At 45.2% G+C, this 18642-nt stretch overlaps 1 protein-coding gene across 1 annotated transcript; it reads left to right on the top strand.

Moving 5' to 3' along the window:
• Positions 1 to 6: 6 nt before the first annotated feature.
• FOXO4 (forkhead box O4) lies at positions 7 to 18449 on the top strand. The gene is made up of 3 exons (XM_026066217.1): positions 7 to 80; positions 10705 to 11946; positions 16938 to 18449. Exons 1-2 carry the CDS (start codon positions 18 to 20, stop codon positions 11926 to 11928), a joined length of 1287 nt encoding a protein of 428 aa, XP_025922002.1. The 5' UTR covers positions 7 to 17; the 3' UTR covers positions 11929 to 11946; positions 16938 to 18449.
• Positions 18450 to 18642: the final 193 nt, after the last annotated feature.

The following is an 18642-nucleotide window of genomic DNA, read 5'->3' on the forward strand; positions in this document are numbered from 1 at the left end:
CGCAGATCTACGAGTGGATGGTCCGCTCCGTGCCCTACTTCAAGGACAAGGGCGACAGCAACAGCTCCGCCGGCTGGAAGGTGCGCGCCGCGCCGGGGGCCCCGGGGGGGGGGGTGCCCGGGCCGCCCCGGGCTGCGAGGGCCGGGGCAGAGGGGGCTGCACCGGGCAGGGCCGGCCCGGCGGCGAGGCAGGGCCCGGCAGGCCTCTGCGCGCAGCCCGCTGCTCACCTGTTGCTCCGTGCCCCGCTACAGGCCTCGAGCGTGCTGTGCTAGTGCCCCGAGCCAGCCCGGATCCGCTGACAGCTGCTGGCCGGTCCCCTGGGCCCGGCCTCCGGCTCTGCGGAGGCGCGGGCTTTGCTCCGGCTCTGCCTTTCCATGAAAGGCTGCTCCTTGTTCGCTTTGTGTCCTGAAAGCTTTCCAGGAAAGGAGTTGGGGGGGTCACAGCGAGGAGACTCTAGCTAAGCGGCTGCGTGAGATGAAGCCTCGATTGAAAAGGGCTTTTAAATACAAGGCCGCAGTTCTTTAGCAACTGTGCTAAAGCTCAGTATAAATAACTGTTTCATAGCAGACATTCTTGGCTTTCAAGAACCTCCCTTCAGAAAGGGTGCTGTGTCCCAGAGCTGTGCCGATTCTGCTGCGCAGTGACTGAGGACCTCTGCTGGAGTTGGGAAAAGGGAAAGTAGACCTAGGAATATACCGTTCAGAAATCTCAACGTTATCTTCTTCTGTTGCTCTAGCAATAGGCACGTGCTAAGCTCTATTCTAAGGGCTAACTTCCATTTCCGTCCTCTGCAGGTGGCAGCCTGGTGTTCCTGTTCTGTTTAGTCAAACGAACTCGAGCAAAGAGAAAGGGAGATTTGAGAACTGGCTTGTGAAATAGTCCCTTGTGCTGTCCTAATATATCATAGTGGATGCCAGAGTGACTGGAATCTAAAGCGTGCGATCTGTTGCTGCAGACTGGAATTACGCTGTGCTCCCCTTGTTTGCAGAGTGTCTCTCTGTTTGTGGTTAGCCGTCCTGCCTGTGGTGCGGCACTGGGGCAGCTTGAGCCCAGGTGATTTGGGGCTTCCGTGACTCCAGCTGGGCATTCCTCTGCCTGCGAGCTGATGCCTGTGCGACCAAGCAGCAAGTCAGCTCGGGGAGCTGGATTTGCGGACAAATTGATAGCTTTTTCTGGTAGATTAGCTTTCAGTTGGCTCAGCTCTCTGAAGTGGCATGCCACGCGGTTGCGTGAATGCTGGTGTTTGCTCAAGAGAGGGTAGGAACGTGGTGAGGGGGGCACAGCTGTCCCAGCTTAGGCTGGCGTAGGTTAATGCAAAACGCTTCACCTTTTCCGTTTGTCCAGCTCACTGCAGGTTCCTAGAGAGCACAGGTAGTTTGACTAAAATTGACTATTCATTTTTTTCCTTCTTTATGCAGATTGAATCCCTATTAACAAGTATGGAGACAGTGTGCTTGGATCCATTTGCTTTCTCTTCAGTAGAATTGGTGGTCTCACAGACAGACAGTTTTTGCTTCTTTAGGCTAAGGCAAGCTGTGCTGGCCCTGCTGCTGCTGTGTGGAATCGTATTATTTTGTCAAACAGGTCATCGCATTGGTGCATTTTCTCTTTGGGAATGTCTCTATCTGTTTGGCAGGAGTGAGTTTGCAGCTGGAACGTTCCCTTTGTATTCTCTGCAGTACGGACTCTTTTCCTGACCTTTTAGTAATTGTGAACGTGAAGTGATTGCATTGTAAATGAAGCCTACTGCTTCTCAGTCCTTCCAACTGATGAAGCTGGCACATGGAGTTAAACAGGGACTGAGACACTTTATTATGAGACATGTTTCAAGACCTAGGTCTGGGGATAGATAACAGACCAAAGTTCAGTGTGGCATCTTAAATATGTCCCAAGATACCTTTTGGGAAGTTGAAGAAGTAGAGTGAAATATCCTATCAGACTAGAGGCTGAAATAGACGGACTTCTGGCTTGATTCAGCATGACAGTTCTTTTGTTATAGTCCTTAATGTGAAACAGGGCCTTTGGTTTTGCTCTAAGATTTCATCATGTATCAATTTTGGGAAAAGCGTGGTTGGATTTAACTTGTGGAGAAGCAGAGATAAGAATTCTCTGTGCGTAAGCGTGCGAGAGTTGAGGGCCCTGCGCTGGCACCGTTGCTGGAGTTTGATGTAGTTTGACTTTTTGGTGATGAAGTTCGCTTTTGTAGTCTTGCAGCCTGTAAATGGGATAACTCAGGCTAGCTTTAGCAGGGGAGGAGAACAGAAACTTCTTGTGAGGGAAGATGAGAGAAGGCAGAATGACAGCAGCTGTGCTTGGACTCGGCCCACCTTATGGCTAGAGCAGCTTAAAACTGTTGACTTTAACCAGCAAGCAGAAAACTATGGTGGAAGTACAACTGAAGCTGTTTAAATGCTGGGGGAAATTCCCCTAAAAACTCGTTCTAATTTTTAGCAAATATTGTCCAAGTCTGGTTTTGTATATAGATGGTATACTGCTAATTAAGCAACTATGTAGCCAGGAAAAGCAAAAGGAACTGCGGGTACTCCCTCTGCTCCATTTTCTTCCTTACTCTCCCTCTCAAATCCTGTTGGCATAGCTTGGCAGGATGCATGCCCTGGCTTGCGTGATGGAGCATGTGAGGCTGGGGCAGCGGGTGACTGCACAGCTCTGATTTCTAACCCTGCTTTATGTTAACATATGGTTATTTAGATTTGTGTGGTTTTTTTCTTTTTTTGCTTGCAGTAAGAATTATTTTTGTGATGAAGAATTTCTAATCTATTTGTATTAAGGTGCATTAGATTAAGATAGGTTAGAAATTTACAGTTTAAAAGATGTCAAGTAAGTCAAATTGGTTCATTTTATGGACTAAGTAAACTTAATAGGTGCACATTTTTTAAGACAAATCGAACAAATGAAATATGTATTTTCAGTTGAGAAGTGGAGCTGCTTTTTTGTTGCTGTTCTCTGTATTTTAAACTGTGACGCTCTGCTTGCACCTTTTTAATTTGTAGACAAAAAGAAGAACTTCTCGGGTTATCTTAGCTTTATTGATATCTCAAATTTGAAGTGAATGGGTTGGACAAAGGAAACTAATATGGAGCTGTTGCTAAATGCTGATGTAGCTTTTTGGTGCCAGTTAAGACGATACTACAGCTCTTGCAGTTCTGGTATTTCTGTATTGCTTTGGCAGAACCATGCTGGTAGTATGCTCTGTTTGTGTGTAGTGTAGTTCTATCAGAGAATTTTAAATCAGAAACTAAAAGAAGCGCATCTTTGAAACACTTCTTTTTATCCACTCTAGTTAATATAAAATCCATAAACTCATTGTTACTTCAGAATTACTTTACAGCTGCTTCACTCCAATATACAATTGAGGGAAATACAACTGCTACAGACTACGAGGGTGTAACCTGTGTGAATTCCGGAAAATCTGTGTTTTCGAGGAAGGTGGTGTTTGCTGTTCTTGAACTGTTTTAAATGCTTTGTAAAGTGACAGTTTTGCTGGATGTGCAGTCTGCCTTTTCTCTACTGTATTTCAACTGAAGTTAAGAATTACCTGGGCGGAAAAGCAGAAGTGTCCCAGCAGGGGTTTGTCCCTGGACTTCTTTGTAATCCTCTCCTCAGTACTCTGCAAGCTGCTCTCTGGATAAGAGGATAATTCTTCTTGGCTTTTAGGTTGTTTTTGGGAGGAAGGCGTTAAGGTTTTGGAATAAAGCTATGCTCTATTCAGTAGAAGTGCATAAACCCTTCTGAAGCAGTTTGTGTGCCCTGGTTGCCAAATGCCTTGCTTCCAAGAGTATGAGCAAGCTCAATACAGTCATGAGCAGTGTTCAGGACTAGTCTTTCTCCGTGGAACATTCCATGTATTCTCCCAAAACTGTTTTATTTGTCTTTATAGGAATATAATGATCTTTAAAAACATCCTACATCCATTTACCTACCAGAGATGTTTCACCTTAGCAAAAATCACACCTTTTCCTTTATGTTGGACGTGTAGGGAAAGCAACTGATTCTAGAATACAGCATCAGAATACAGAATACAGGAGGTTTAGCTGGCATCTCCACGTTCTGATACTTTGCATTCGCTTTGACTCAAACGTATGTGTGTTGCTAATTAGGAATCACTAGGTGCTCTACTTGTCTGAAACAGAAGCTGTCACCTATCAGCTAGCTCTTACTCCTTATTATACGGGGCAGCATTTTGCCTACAAATGATCTGTTCAGCCCTCTTCTCACTCTTGAGTTAAATGCACGTTGCCCATAGCTGATGTTAGCTGTTCACCAGGTAGATCAGGAGACCCGAGTGAGGGCTCTGTGGTGATTCCTCGCACGTAGCCTGCAATTCTGTTTAAGATGACAGAGTGACTTCCCTGGCTTCCATAGCCATCGTGCTGGCTCTGAAGGTCCCTGGGCACCTGCTAGAATTGAGGATGTTGGACCTTCTGGCAGAGCATACAGAAAGCTTCATCACGTTGGGCTGGCTGCTCCCCCTATGGCCATCTGATGTTCCTCCAAGGAAGAGTACTAAACCAGAAGACAAAAGCAAGCCTGATCCATGTTCTGGACCGTTCTTACTGTGCTGGGGCTGGTAGTATCAGCCAGGTTATCCTTATGCCTTGCAAATGAGTTCCAGTTCAGTGGATCTAAAATTAAGTGGAGACTTGCTTTAATAAAGATGAAAAGTTTATCGTTCATCTGCTTGTTGACTGCTGTCAAGTCAGCTTCCGCTTGTTTTGTAGGCAGATCTGCAAAAAGCAATGGTCAGTTCCTAGAATAGTCACGTTAGCTGTTTGCTCATCTCCATCTGGACTCTGCAGGATCTCTGAAGATCTTTGGCTCAGACTTGCCGGAATTGTAGCTGCTTAGCATGGGCAGCTGAAGGCCCAAACCAGTAGCAGCTCCTTCTTGTATTTCATAAAGAAACCCTCTCTGTGGAAAGGAATGTTTTGTCGGGGAAGGCTTTACGCAGATTTCCTTTTGACTTTTGGTATTCATAATTTCAAGATGCTGGTTTGAGAAGATACTCAAAATGCTTTTCTCCTCTCCTCACTCCCTGAAATGTAGCCAACTTTAGGCCAAAAAGCCATAAAGCAAAAGGAAATGTAAAACTTAAACTCAGCATCTTAGCACTGAGCAAAGTTTGATTCTGCCCGACCTTCAGTCTAATGCACATTTGTGTGTAGGGGAGGCTTCGTTCAGGGTCTGATTCCCTGCCCGCTGTACAAGGGGTCATGGACCGCACCGCTTAGCGAAGGAGAAGGCTGCTTTCTGTGGGGTGTGCTCAGAAAGACCATGGTGTTTACCAAGAAGTTCATCTGCCTAAAGTAATACTATTCTACATTGAACTTCCTTACACTAAAAATGTAGAATTGCAATGTCTCAACCATAACATGTTCTTAACCCTCTTGGTTTAAAGTGACATTAACCCCTCTACCCCACCCAGGTATATTGCACCAAATAAGCATAGGAGAAAGCAAGGTTGTTTTTTTTTTTTTGAAGACACATTGAGTGTAGGTGTTCCCCTCAAAAGAGGGAGAGGGCTCTCCCTTTTGGCGAAAGCCTGCCTGCCCTGTGCGATGCAAGACAAATTGCCTGAAGATTTTGCTGCTGCTCTTTCCTGTACCCTGGCAGTTTGTTTTGAGAAGGTGCTTTGCTGAACAGCTTAATTTTTTCAGGCAGTTCTCAGCGAAGGCTATTCTGGGATGCTGGTATTACTTGTTCCAGCAGGTTTTTTCTGCTCTGCCTAATCCAGAGTAGCTTTTGTTGTGTATGCTCGCATGTTTTAGTAAACTGGTAAATTGCCACAGTCTTTCTGTTTAGAGAACTAGGATTTTTCTTTTCCTCTGAACTCTCCTTGGATTTAGAGATTACAGAAAGGAAAACCTTCTTGATAAGGTACAGCTTTCTGTCTCCTGAGCTTGGCGCCCGCTCGCATGCGCCTTCTGGAAGGAGAGAAGTGTTTCGGTTCTCTGGCTCTGGAGCAGTTGTTTACTCAGCGGAGTGCAACTTTGCAAAATCTCTGCAACGAAGACTTTTTTCCTAAAGCCTTTGGAGCCGAGCGCCGGGGTGAATGCTGAGACAGGCACTGACAAATGTGCAAGGCGGGGCATCCTCCCCTCGCAGCCTCCGAAGAATGCCATGGCAAATTATAATTTAGCACAATTACAGGCCTAGCGTTGGAACGTGGCCCTACGCCGGGATGTAACCATGTTCTTTGTATGCCTCCAAGGCAGTGAGAATGTATTAGAGGGAGCAGCAGTAATTGTACATCGAAATTTTCTAGTGTTTTCTGTCATTAATTCTTGAGAGGTATTTTGCCAAGAATTCTGGTGCTTGCATCGTTCGTAGTAGGAGCTTGAAGTTTTCCAGGAAGGATAGTCCTGGTGCTGGGGAGCGGTGACTGTCTGTTTGTGAAAATCCAGGCGGACACGGGCAAGCACGCAGTTTTTGGGGATAGCTGTTTTTTTGAGTCTTTCTCGGTACAGCTTGTGCTTGGCTTGGCCCAGAGCACTCTGCTAGCATGGTTCACGCACCATCGCTGTGTGTGCGTGCTGCTCCAGGCAAGGCACAGAAGAGCCTTCTCCTCTCTTGCTCTGATCAGATCAGTGCTTTGAGAAAGGTGTGTCGCAGGAGAGTGAGGTTAAGCTTGTTTCTCTTGACTTGTGTGAGAGATCTTTATATCTGAACAAAGTACTTGGCTCAAACACTCTGATCTGCTGAGAGAAAAACATCAATTTTACGGTCGATGACCTGAGGCTTACCTACATAGCTGCGTATTGGCTTGGAAAGGCTGTCACTGGTCTGCTGTCCTGTATATGAAGCGCTTGGGCTTGCTACGTGGTATTTCGGTATCTGCGGTGATCGCCTGGGAGGACTGACCAGGGGAGCTAATTGCTTAGCTGTGCTGCCAGCTCCTGCAACCGATTCCTCGTCCTCGGACCTACTCGCTGTTGTGTTGCACAGGATCCGGCACCTGCTCGCTGACACCGGCGTGGGGGACAGGCCTATTGCAATGGGAAGGGGCGTTCCTTTTCGGTAAACAGGGCTGGGAGATTTTATCAAAGAAGAAGTTTTAAAGCTGTGGTAACTGCTTGGGAATTAGGAAATCGTTTGCGTATGCTGTTAGTCACGCTGCTCTGGCTGCTCCATGTATCCTGTCTTGTGCACGGGGAGGTTGGGGTCGCGTGAACGGCTGATTGTTCAAGCGAACAGTGAATGTTTCTAGCCAGACTTTAATTTTGCATAATATCTGTCATGAATTTCATAATGGCTTTGTCTGAATGTGGCTTACAGGAATCATCTTTGATCTGTGGCAGATTAGAGACCCAGACTGGCATTTTTTCACCACAGTACTTAGCATGCAACTTAGCCTGTCGTAAGCTCAGAAAAATGATTTATCCTCCAGAACCTCTGGAAGATGTTTGAAGAGTTAGTAGTCCTGTCCCCTACCACCGCTTGTTGGAGGGGTTCCTGAGGAGCTGGAACGGAGGTTTTCTGACTGTGTTCGTTCCTTCAAATCGCACTTCCTTATGGTCACAGATGTTGCCCAGCTAAAAGCTGGTGGACTGCAGGTGCTCAGCAGAGCAGGAAAATCCCAGCTGGTGCGAAGCTGGACGTCTGAAAAGCTCACTTCACCTATATTTTCGGCTCGAGTTGCCTAACGTTGGAACAGGAAATACGTCAGGGTTGCCTGGGCGACCGAACTCTGTCACTTCCTCTCCCGTCAGGTTTGACTTGGAGTTCGACCATTATTTTAGCATAATTAATTTTTCATTTACTCAGTGAGACTTGAGAGTGCCCTCTGTGTGTTGGGCATGTTAGATCACTCCAGTAGATGCACTCTTACGCTGGAGACCGTACAGCGCACTGGCGTGAGAAAGCTGAGAGTGAAGGACTCGTCCTCCTGCTACCCGCCATAGAGACCAGCGCCCGCCTGAGATGGAGCAGTTCCTCTTGTCTGGGAATATGTGGACTTGAGTCTTTTAGTACTTCTAGTACGCAGCAGGACTCAGGCGTGCAGGTGCCTTGCGAGTACGGGTGCTGTAGCTGTAGGGCGAGCTGCCTCGCAAAGCTTGTATGAGCAGTGTGAACACATCTGAGTTAGGAATTGCAGTTTTGACAGCAGTTAGCCATCATAAAAAGCATCCTGCTGCTTTCTCTTGCTTCCAACCATGCCTTGTTCTCTTCCTTCCCTGTTGGTGGTTGACCCCGCAGGGAGCAAGTTCAAGGAGCCAAAACGGGCAGGAAAAATAATTTTCAAGGGGGGATAGGGCTGCTTTTGGGGTTGGGTTAGCTCTCTGAACCAGGTTATAGTCAGAGAAATGCTTGTGTTAGTGGGAGGCAGGGGATTAGGAGATGAGGAAGGAAGGAGTGGTACAGCAATTACCTGTTTCTGCAGCTATTAGCCATTATGTCAATTTAACAGAAACATGTAAAAGCACTTTGAGACTCTCTTCATGGCATAAAAGGTTCCGGGCTTCCCATATCTGTGTTGATGTGAATGCTAGCTTTATTTCAAGATGTCTTATTTCAAGCTGCTTCTTAGCCAAAAGACTAGAAAACTAGATACTAAAATTTCCATTTACAGTGCCAGAAGTGATGGTCCTTTTTCTTCAGGTTTCGGTGCTACTGAAAGACTTGCACTTCTGCAGTGTGCTTTTGTTGACGTGGGTATTAAAACCTGGCTTTGGCCGTAAATGATAACTAGCAGAAAATGGAATATAGTTATCTGTGAAATCCTGAGCCTATTGGTTTAAAGTTCAGGTTCATTAAATGGAGCTGAGAACCCAGCGGTTATACAACTCCAAACATGTACTGTGTGTGCAAGCTACTGAGTCATTCCTGTTGAGACTTGGTGACAAAAGTTCAGATTCCTTTCAGAAGAATAAATGAAGAATATGTGACAACCTAGTGGTTTTTTTACTGCTGCAACAGTATGTATTTGGCATCAGGAACATTCACCTGGGGGAGGGATAATTCTTTGGAAATCAAAGCAGCAGCCTTTTCAGGAGACAAGGTACCAGTCTGAATGATCTTTCTTGAAATTTGAAGGAAAAGAAATCTTTATTTAAAAAAAAAAGGCCAGACAGGCATGTTGTACAGTTATTGCTATGAAAAACTCAAGTCATGTAGCTGCATAAGGACACTGACACATGTTCCGGCAGGTCTGAGCTCCACATAAGCCTTGGGGGGCTCTCTGAGTAAGAGCGTATTATCCTTTGCTACTGATCACAAGCAGCCAAATGCTCTCCTCCAAGCTCTTGGCAGCCAAAGACTAAAAAGAGAGCTAACGCAGAACCACTCTTACATGTCCTTCCTTTTCCATGACAGCTCTCTGCTTTCCACTTTCTCTCTGTTTATCTACGTCTGCTTCGTTTTAGGACAGTACTTTAGGTGAGGTGGACCAAATTAGCCTAGTAAGGACTTGTCAAAGAGGAAAAGGGTGGGGAGAAGGAAAGCACTAGGCAGGAAAGAACTCTGTTGAGAGGTGGTGGAAAAGGATGATAAAAGCACAGTTTACTTTGTTCCAAATTAAGATGGTATGCACGAAAGCTGAAGGCTGCTGTAGGCTGTTTAGCTTATATGAATAAGAGGTACCGTTGGATCGCTGTGCTACCAGCGCAGCACCTTTAACTATGTGCAGTTTGACCATCTGGGCAAATCGGATGCAAGCATTAAGAAAGGCACCATATAGATCTCAAGGGGAGCTTAAGTTTATGGGGGATCTGCTCCAACAATGAGACTATTGCTTGCTGATTCTAAAATACTGGGGGTTTTACCAGCAAAGTTGCAGGACAAAAATTCGGTTTGATAATGGTATACAGATATGTTAACTTGCAGTTTGTAGCAAAGCTAAACAAAAAAAAAGGGGAGGGGGAGGGAGAGAGGCCAGGAGTGTGCACCTTGCCAAATGAAGAGATGGGAGAAGCTAAGAGTGGCGTGTACAGTGTGGGAGTGCAGTATCTGCTTGAACATCTTAACCCACTAGAAACGCACACGGAGGAAAACATGTTGCCTCCTTGCAGAGTGAGGCTGGCAGCCTCCAGGCTTACCATGACTCTTGCTCCACAAAGTTTCACTCTTTATCTGTTTGGGGAGTAAAGATGGTAATGGAAATATTGAATTTGAAGTCTTTTGGCATTTCTCTGTTTATTTGGTTCACTGCTATGCCTAATAGTCTGATCCTGCTGAAAGCCATGCAAAGTCAGTGATCCTCTGAGCTGTACAGAAATTCAGAATTTTAGCCAGATTTATCCCATACGGCTACTGGAGTGGGCAGAAGGGTAGGACCAGGAGGAAAGACGAGGGTGCCCCTTTCTCGCAGCAACATTGACTCACATTGGTTTAGGCTCATGGTGAGTTTGCAAGCCATATTTGAGAATTTGCCTACTCTCTCTTTGATATGTTTAGTTGTTACAAATTTCATAGCAGTAGAACATAGTTTTGGAAAGTTCTTTAGTGTCAGTGTCCTGGTAATGGGAAGCTGCTAGTTGTATTGATAGTTTCATCCTTGGTATTGCAGTAAGACATTGCACTCCTTGCTGGTGCTGTCAAGCATGTCCAAGCAGAACTAGCAGGTTTTGTATGGGTAGGTCTTTGTTATAGTTTTCTTCTCTGGGTACTGTCTTAATACATTTATACCTAGGTGGGAAGTGTGTCAACTGTCAGGTCCTCATATTTTGTATTTTGTATTTTTCTTTTCAGAACTCTATTAGACATAACTTGTCCCTGCACAGCAAGTTCATTAAAGTTCATAATGAAGCCACAGGAAAGAGTTCTTGGTGGATGCTCAATCCTGAAGGTGGTAAAAGTGGAAAAGCACCAAGAAGAAGAGCTGCCTCCATGGACAACAGCAGCAAACTTGCAAAAGTCAGAGGTAAAGCATCCAAAAAGAAGGCTTCTCTACAGTCCACTTCAGAAGCCACTGCTGACAGTCCTGGCTCACAATTCCCTAAGTGGCCTGGGAGCCCGTCCTCAAGAAGTAATGAGGACTCTGATGTGTGGAACACTTTCCGGCCTCGAACCAGTTCCAATGCAAGCACCATTAGTGCCAGGCTTTCTCCTATCCTGACTGAGCAGGATGACCTCCATGATGAAGAGCTGCTCCCTTCTCTAGTGTACTCCAGTGCATCCAGCAATGTTCCACCAACTGTGACTGAGGAGCTTGAGCTCATTGATGGGTTAAATCTGATGTCTCCCAGCTCATCTGTGCTATCCACCCAGCAATCTGCCTCGAGTGGTCCAATCCAGAGAGATTCCAGCTTTTCCTTGCGGAGCCCAAACGCAGCTGGTCAGACCACTACTTTTGGCAATTCCCTGTTTAACCCTGTTGATATCTCGCTGCAGAGTTCTGTCAGCCATTTCTCTGGCCCTCAAACCTTGGAAGCTCTTCTGACACCCAGCTCTCCACCTCCAAGGGATGTTATGATGACTCAGGTGGACCCAGTACTCCCGCAGACTGGTAGCAGGATGAGCAGCCGAACTCTTCTGCTTCTAGGCGGGCAAGCTGCCCAGAGTAAGATGAGCCCAGGTAATCCACGAGGAAAGCCTACGGAGCAGCAGGCAGAGCCAGTCGGTGCCAGTGTTTTGCCATCAACACTTCCCATAGTAGCATCTCCTCAAAACACTGCCAGCATGGCCAGTTTGAAGGCTTCAGTTTCAGCAACAACTGCCCAGTCAGTCCAGCTGGGCACTCCACCACTTCTTTCTTCTGCTAGCCCTGCTCCCTTGGGATTGAACCAGGACAGGCTGCCCACTGACCTGGACATTGACATGTACATGGAGAACCTTGAATGTGATATGGATTACATAATCAACAGTGACCTCATGGATGGAGAAGGACTGGACTTTAATTTTGAACCCATTCTCTCTACTCCCAGCTATCCCAGCACCTCACAGGCCTCCAACCACACCTGGGTACCAAGTTAACTTCAGGAGCACAAAAAGGTAGGTGTAGTTATGTAAAATACTGCTCTACCGCAGGAACAGCCCTGTCTGGGAAGTTTCCTGGGTCCAACCACGTTAGTGAAATAAAGGTACCTCTTTGGAAGTACAGGTGCTTTTTGAGAGTGCTGTAACATCTTAGAAGGAGAAAAAGCTATGCAAAGGTGGATAGATTTAACTTACTGGGTAGTGAACTTCTTGATGGAGTAGAGCAGCAATCTGAATGAAACTCCTTTTGTCTTTCATTACTAAAGATGACTGCTCTGCAGGACGGCAGTGCTGTCCTGTGATGCTTATAGCCCTGGATTTGACATGAGAGCACCTGCTGATTCCATAAATAAAGAAATCCTATATTTACAGAAGAGTTGAACTGAGTAAGGCATACGGTGTTTCTATCCAGGTTACAGTTATGCCTGTAAAATTTTCTAGTACATGTGATTGCAAAGTATGCCTGTTCTATGACTGCTTGCTTCGTGCTGCATGCAGCAGGACACCACTCCATTATCGGACCTTCTGCCCTTCCTTTAATATCCAGGATAGTAGCTGTAAAGTCTGGTAAGCCTGTTTGTCATTGTTACCTACTGAATTGCTTGTACAGCCATCAGAATGGCAAAGGAAGAGGAAACAGGAGTACAAGGTGTGAATGGAGATGGAAGGAGGAAGGATGTGTTAGTACTGTCACGTGCATATGCTTTCACTAACAGCAAAGCTGTCTCTTCACTAATCTTTTGTATTTGCCCAAAGCTTTCTAGAACTGGCTTGGCAAATAATGTATATGAGAACCAGGGTTTAAAAATGTCTTTTTTTCTTTAAGGGTTTGACACCCTCATAAACGGGTAAATAAACATCAATTTGTAGCTCTTTAAGCACTGAGGCAGTCAAAGAATTGGAGAAATGGAATTGATGGCATGTTTTACACTTGGAGTTCAGTTAGCTAACAGCAAATGGACAATTTCTTTTATGGACTACAGCACAGATGGGGCATTGGTTGGAATGTGGAAGCCTTACCCAGAGTATTTCCTGTTTAGGAGACATTTGTGATATTTGTTAATGTCGCAAATTCAACCAATAATACCGGCCAGCTGAGCGGAAGTGAGGGCAAACTGCAGATACTGCTTCGGGTGCAGGAAGCTCTTGAGCTTCAAAATGATGGAGACTGAGGGAATACTGATAAATATTCATGTACTTAACCTTAACACTCTTCCCAAGGCACTTCAACAGTTTGAAGATAGTCCTGCTTTGAGCAGGAGTTTGGATTAGGTGACCTCTGGAGGTCCCTTTCAACTTAAATTTTCTTGTGATATCTATTGCTATTGGACATGCTGGATACAGCATATTAGGTTAAATATATTTCTGCTCTGCCCCAGTGCAGCCATCCTAGACAAGTGTCCATGGTCTAGACAAAGTGAAATGCTGTCCTTTGAGCTTGTGACACTTAAACTCTGTGAGCACATTGCTGCTTAAGTGCTGTGAACACATTGATGCACTGTCACACATTGATTTTTCTTAAACACAATTTGTCTCCATCTTATTCCATCCAAATCTGAACACAATGCTTAGAATTTCATTCTTTAGTAGCATTCTTCTGTCTGTACTTAAAAGATGTCTTCTTTTTGTAGAAAGAGGGAGGATCAGTCAGAGTCTCCCCCCCCCCTTTTTTTTTTATGGGGCTTCTTACATTCTTGTGCATTTCTTGCCTGTGATCTTGTTGGATTACTGAATAGCTGTCTTAAGGTGAATATCTTAACTTCAGGTTGGATATGGAAATTCAGTTTTGGTTTCAAAGACAAATTTTGTTGACAAGACATCAGTGTTCTTCATCTGCATAAGGACTGTTGAAGTTAGTGACAGGGACTGCAGCTTCTTCAGCGCCGTTTCCCCTGGATATTGTTCTGAGCTTTTGTGATTCTACACACCACGCTAGCTCAGGCCATCGTACTTGGGGAATGCATTCACTCTGCAGGGGTAAAGTATTTTTCACGGGCTTGTTTTCAAAATGTATGGATGCTGTAGCGTGTCCTGCGGTTCTGGGTGCATTAATTCCCTGGGTTGGATACGGAAGACCTCTGCCTATAGAATTTCAGATGTGTGTGTGTTTTGTTTTGGTTTTTTTTTTAGGGTATAAAATGGGGAAGCTGGAGGAATGCTTAGCAGAGAGGGTCTAGTGCTGGTAAAAACATGGCTATAATTCAAATGTTTAAGAGGGAGAAGATGAAGTTCTTAACAGCATGGGTACTTTCTTGTCTCATCTTGATACTTGGTGTGTGAATTGATTAATCAGAGAAGTTGCTTCATGCTAAAACCCTTGGATTTGTTGTGTTCCATGCATGAGATTTGAAGTGATACTTTACAGGAAATATGTATGCTAGAGACATGCTTACTAATAAAGGAGTGAGGTCTGGAAAAAGTTCTGAAACATGATCATATATCAGCAGAAAGTGCAACTCCTACACAGTTCTTTGAACAGTTTTAAGCAGTATTGCACTCAGAAGTGACGATGCCACTGTTCGGTGTGGGTTTTCTTAAGTCTTCTTTTTCTGTCCTTAGATTATCTTTGCTTTTTCTGTGTTTTATGAAGCTTTTGAATTTTACCTGTGTACTGGAGCCCATGAGGTGGGGTGGGAGGGAGTGTTTCTCCCAAAGCAGAGCAGGTCTCGTGTAACATGCTGCCAAGACAGAGGTGAATCGGGATTCTGAGAAAGGGGCAACAGGTGGTAAGTGGGGAGAAATGGAAAATTTTTCTGAAGGGTATCAGGAAAACTGGGAAAAGAAGACAGAATATTCTCTCAAGTTTAGAAGTTAATGAAAAATCAAATGAGCTACAGACATAAGCATCTGTGAAGAGGTCAAGGTTGTGTCATCTCCTCTTTCCCTGAAACTGTTACTGTGATGAGTTATTAGGGCCCATGTTTGGAAATCACCATTCAGGCAGAGCATGGCTGCCTTTAAGTACTGCTCCAGTATGCCAGGCTTTTTCCTTTCATATCCTTCCTGTGAAACTAAACTCGCATCGATGAAAACTATTGTAAATTTTCATCTACTTAAAGCCATCTTTCTGAGTAGTCCTCTGCTAGCTTAGCCTGTAGCCTTCTGAGCTGGTTTTGGGTGTAACACTAAAACTGTTAATAAATGCTGGTGATCGTGCTCTGATTTGAATAGCTGTAATGAATTTGGAACTGGGGAAGTATTTCCCTTAGTAGGGAAATCTTCCAAAATAAATACTTAGTCTCTGTGCAGCACTTGAGAAAACGGATTAGTTGGTGCTACCCATGGTGGGCAAAGCTGACATGACTTGATCCCTTTTTGTGAATAAATGGTAGAGTTTGTCCACAGCTTCACCAGGAGTCTGTCTGAGCCCCTTGTCTCTTTACTTGGAGATCAGAGCCCAAACATTGAAACCTTGCCTCTGCCCAGCAGTGATGCAACACCCACAAACCTCGTTATTAGTCTCAGAGGAAGAAAGTCAGCATGTGAATACTTTCCTTAACTAAAAAAAAAATTCTACAGCTTCTGCTGCTGTTGCTCTGGTAGTAGTGTCTCACTCTAGTGACTGACAGGTTTACAACTAGTTAAGCACTGGATGCTCAAGCAGTAGAGTGCCTTACAGGAGCCCTAGTGAGCAAGGTAATGGAAAAAGCCAGCATAGCCACAGGTGGAATTTGGCTGTGGTGTGCATGGTGCGCAAACGTGGACAATAAGTCTTTCCTTCTGCATGTACCGTCAGTGTCCCCCTCCCTAGTCAGGAGGGAAGTGTGGGTGGCCATCTGGCTTCCTCTGAGCAGCTCAGGGGCCTCTAGCTTGATCATCTTGTCTGCACATTATATGTTTCTGCAGGCTGCACTGCAAGCCAGTAAGAGGAATACCTGGGAATAGGATTGCCTCTTTTGTACCATGGTACAGTTTGTACTTCTTTGATTCGCATGAAGTCCATCTGTTTGTTCTTCTGGTGGAGTTCAGTTAATGTTCTTGAGCTGTTCAGTTGGACTCAATAAGTACTGCAGAGCCCTTTATCCCTTGCCTAACCTGGTCTGGACCCTGTGTCGTCTTTGCTGTGCTCCATCTAATTCCCTTTGGTCCCAACACTATGTTTTGATCTGCCAGAAAACAAATAAAATCCCTGACCATTTGCAGTTTCCCAAAGTAGCCTGCTGCTTGGGCTTCTGTTTTAAGTTGTTGCTTTTTCTTGCTGAGGGCTAACTGCCCCTTGTGTAGCTGCTTTCCACAAATTTATTTCACATTCACTTGTCCTATTGCTGGATGCAACCAAGTCAGTGCCCCATATTTATCTCACTATTCTGCCTGCCAAAGCAGATCATGGGTGCCCAGCAGAGGTTTTATGTCGGTGTCTTAAATCTGCTTAGACCTATTCCAAGAGTTATTTGAAGGAGCTGCGGCTGCTTCTTTGCTACTGTAAGCTGACTAACCAGGGTGAGGCAGAAAGCCTGAGAAGGGATTTCTTCTAAGGCTTGAGGGAGGATATCTGGAAATATTTACTTATGTGTAGGTAGATACAGGATTTCTTTAAGTGGTTGATCATGTAAACCGTTCTTTTAGTGTGTGGTCTCTAACAAGCCCTTAGTCTTTTTTTCTACCAGTTCATGTTTGTGGCTGCTTAAGAGGAAGAGCAACTTTCCTCTTCCCTGCTGCTTTCCTGCAGTGCTACTGGTGTTAGCCAAGTCCTTCTTTAAACCTGCTTATCTTGCAGAGCTTTGTTAGTGCCACCAGCTTATAGAAGGAGTACTTACTTTTGACCTTTGTGCTTTTGTTTTGTCTTCCTGTTTAAATTGTTCTCTGAAGTTTGGAGCTGAGCAGTTGCATCCTCCACTTGACTTCCATTGATCAAGGTCTGTCATGATCTGTGTTTGTTCCCTACTGGAAGTGGGCATCCCTTGAGGAGCACAGGGCTGATTGATAGTAATTAATACCTTATCTGGGTATCCAGGATTCCCCTGAAGCTGAGATCTAACCTTTCACTCTATTTTTCTTCTTCCTAGTGTCCTTCAGGTTTTGAACATCGGGTTCTGACTTCGCTTCCCACCCCGGCAGAGAAAAGAATGGAGCACGCTGGATACAGTTTCCCTGCACACCACACCTTGGGCAGAAGGGGCTGCCTACCTGGGAAGAAGGGGGCAACCTGCACCTGGCTGCAACAGGAAGAGTTTAAAAATAATAATCCTGTTATGTGCCACATCTCTTCCTACAAACCTGACCCTGCCTTGGACATGCTGGGGAGACCCATGTCCAAAGAGGAGACCTGGTAAAAACCTCGGCCCAGAGTTTTCTGTGCCTGGTAATAGCGTTTTCCCATGTGAAGAGTTGAGTTTGCTGGAGGAATATCTCAATGGCTATCCTATCTCTGCTATGGCAGAAAGTCTCCCAGTGCCTCRGACTGGCAGGGGGCCTGCTCCGTTCTCACTTGGCTTGCCCTCTGGGATGAAGTAGTTGGACGTTTTCATTAAGCCACCAGATGTGCACTTGGTATCCCACAGACTTGCAGAGGAATTGGAAGAGCTTATTGGTGGAAACCTTGTGGAAAGTGGAAAGCGGGTGTGCTATTTCAGGGGGTTGGTGTCAGTGGTTTTGGTGTGCCCTTCTCTGTAGCATCCATCGTCGCTCTGCAGGGAAGGGTGGTGTAGAAGGCTTCCTTTTGTTCATCCGAGCAGAACAGGAGGATGCTCAGTTTTTCACTGTGCCAACAGAGCCCCATTGAATCAGAAGCATGTTTAGAGAAGTCCCTATGCTGTTCTCAGCACTTTCCTGACACACCAGGCTGCTGTAAAATAGGCACAGGTGCTAATAGCTGTTTCTGGGACATCAAAACATCATCATAGGTTTGTTTCTGAGCTGTCTTGCTACAGCAGAGAAATGGAAAGCCTGGGTGTGGCCTTAACAGAGCCCTGGTTGCTTTTCGGAAGGGCATTTTCTATAGATGAAATATTTTTTTACTAATCTGGGAACTTTCTACAGTAAATACGAAGCCAATGTTAAGTATCTCCCCATTAGGCATATTAGGTATCTCTCCCTCTGAGAAAGGTACAAGTGACAGACTTCTTTTTCAGAGCTGTATTAGGAACAAACACATTTGATGTTTGATAATGTATATGATTGAGGGGAAAGAATTGGCAGGTCCGCGCAGTTTAAAACCACCTTGGGGAAGGGTTGTACATTATTGTAATCTATATGTAAAAGTAGCTGCAAATTACATAGAAGCTTTTCTAAACCTTTTTAAATATATATTATATATTTTAATTGAAAATGAGATTATTGGATAAAAACACATTTGCTGCATCTGTCCCCTTGATACCGGATAACACTACAGTATGGGAGGGGACAGACCTAGGGCATTTTGGGCCAAGGAGCTGAAGATGTCATTGGAAAAGTGGGAAGGGCACCACAGTATAACTGGAGAATAGCTGTTCTCCCCAAAACAGGTGGAAAGTGCCTGTGTGGCCTGGCATTCAGCCATAGCTCCTCAGTCTCTTTCCTCGAATGGGCACTCCCACTGAGCCAAGAGCACGAGGTTAGGGAATGCTAATCATTAACAGCGCTCTCATTCTCAGCTAATCCTTTAAGTAGCTGGATGGCAGCTGATACATCAGACATAGATTCCCTAGTCTACTAAGAAGGTGGTGGGACTGGATCATGCTAGATCTGCTGACACTCTGGATAGCCGTTATGGAGGGCACTGTCAGTTGTATT

Source organism: Apteryx rowi, unplaced genomic scaffold (genome assembly GCF_003343035.1).
Source record: "Apteryx rowi isolate R43461 unplaced genomic scaffold, aptRow1 scaffold_24, whole genome shotgun sequence".
NCBI classification, from domain to species: domain Eukaryota; kingdom Metazoa; phylum Chordata; class Aves; order Apterygiformes; family Apterygidae; genus Apteryx; species Apteryx rowi.

Bases quoted from the DNA above. Each gene is read 5' to 3' on its own strand.
- FOXO4 (XM_026066217.1), top strand. From the start codon at position 18: ATGGTCCGCTCCGTGCCCTACTTCAAGGACAAGGGCGACAGCAACAGC. The intron at 81-10,704 runs GTGCGCGCCGCG...TTTTCTTTTCAG, and splicing joins ACAGCTCCGCCGGCTGGAAG to AACTCTATTAGACATAACTT.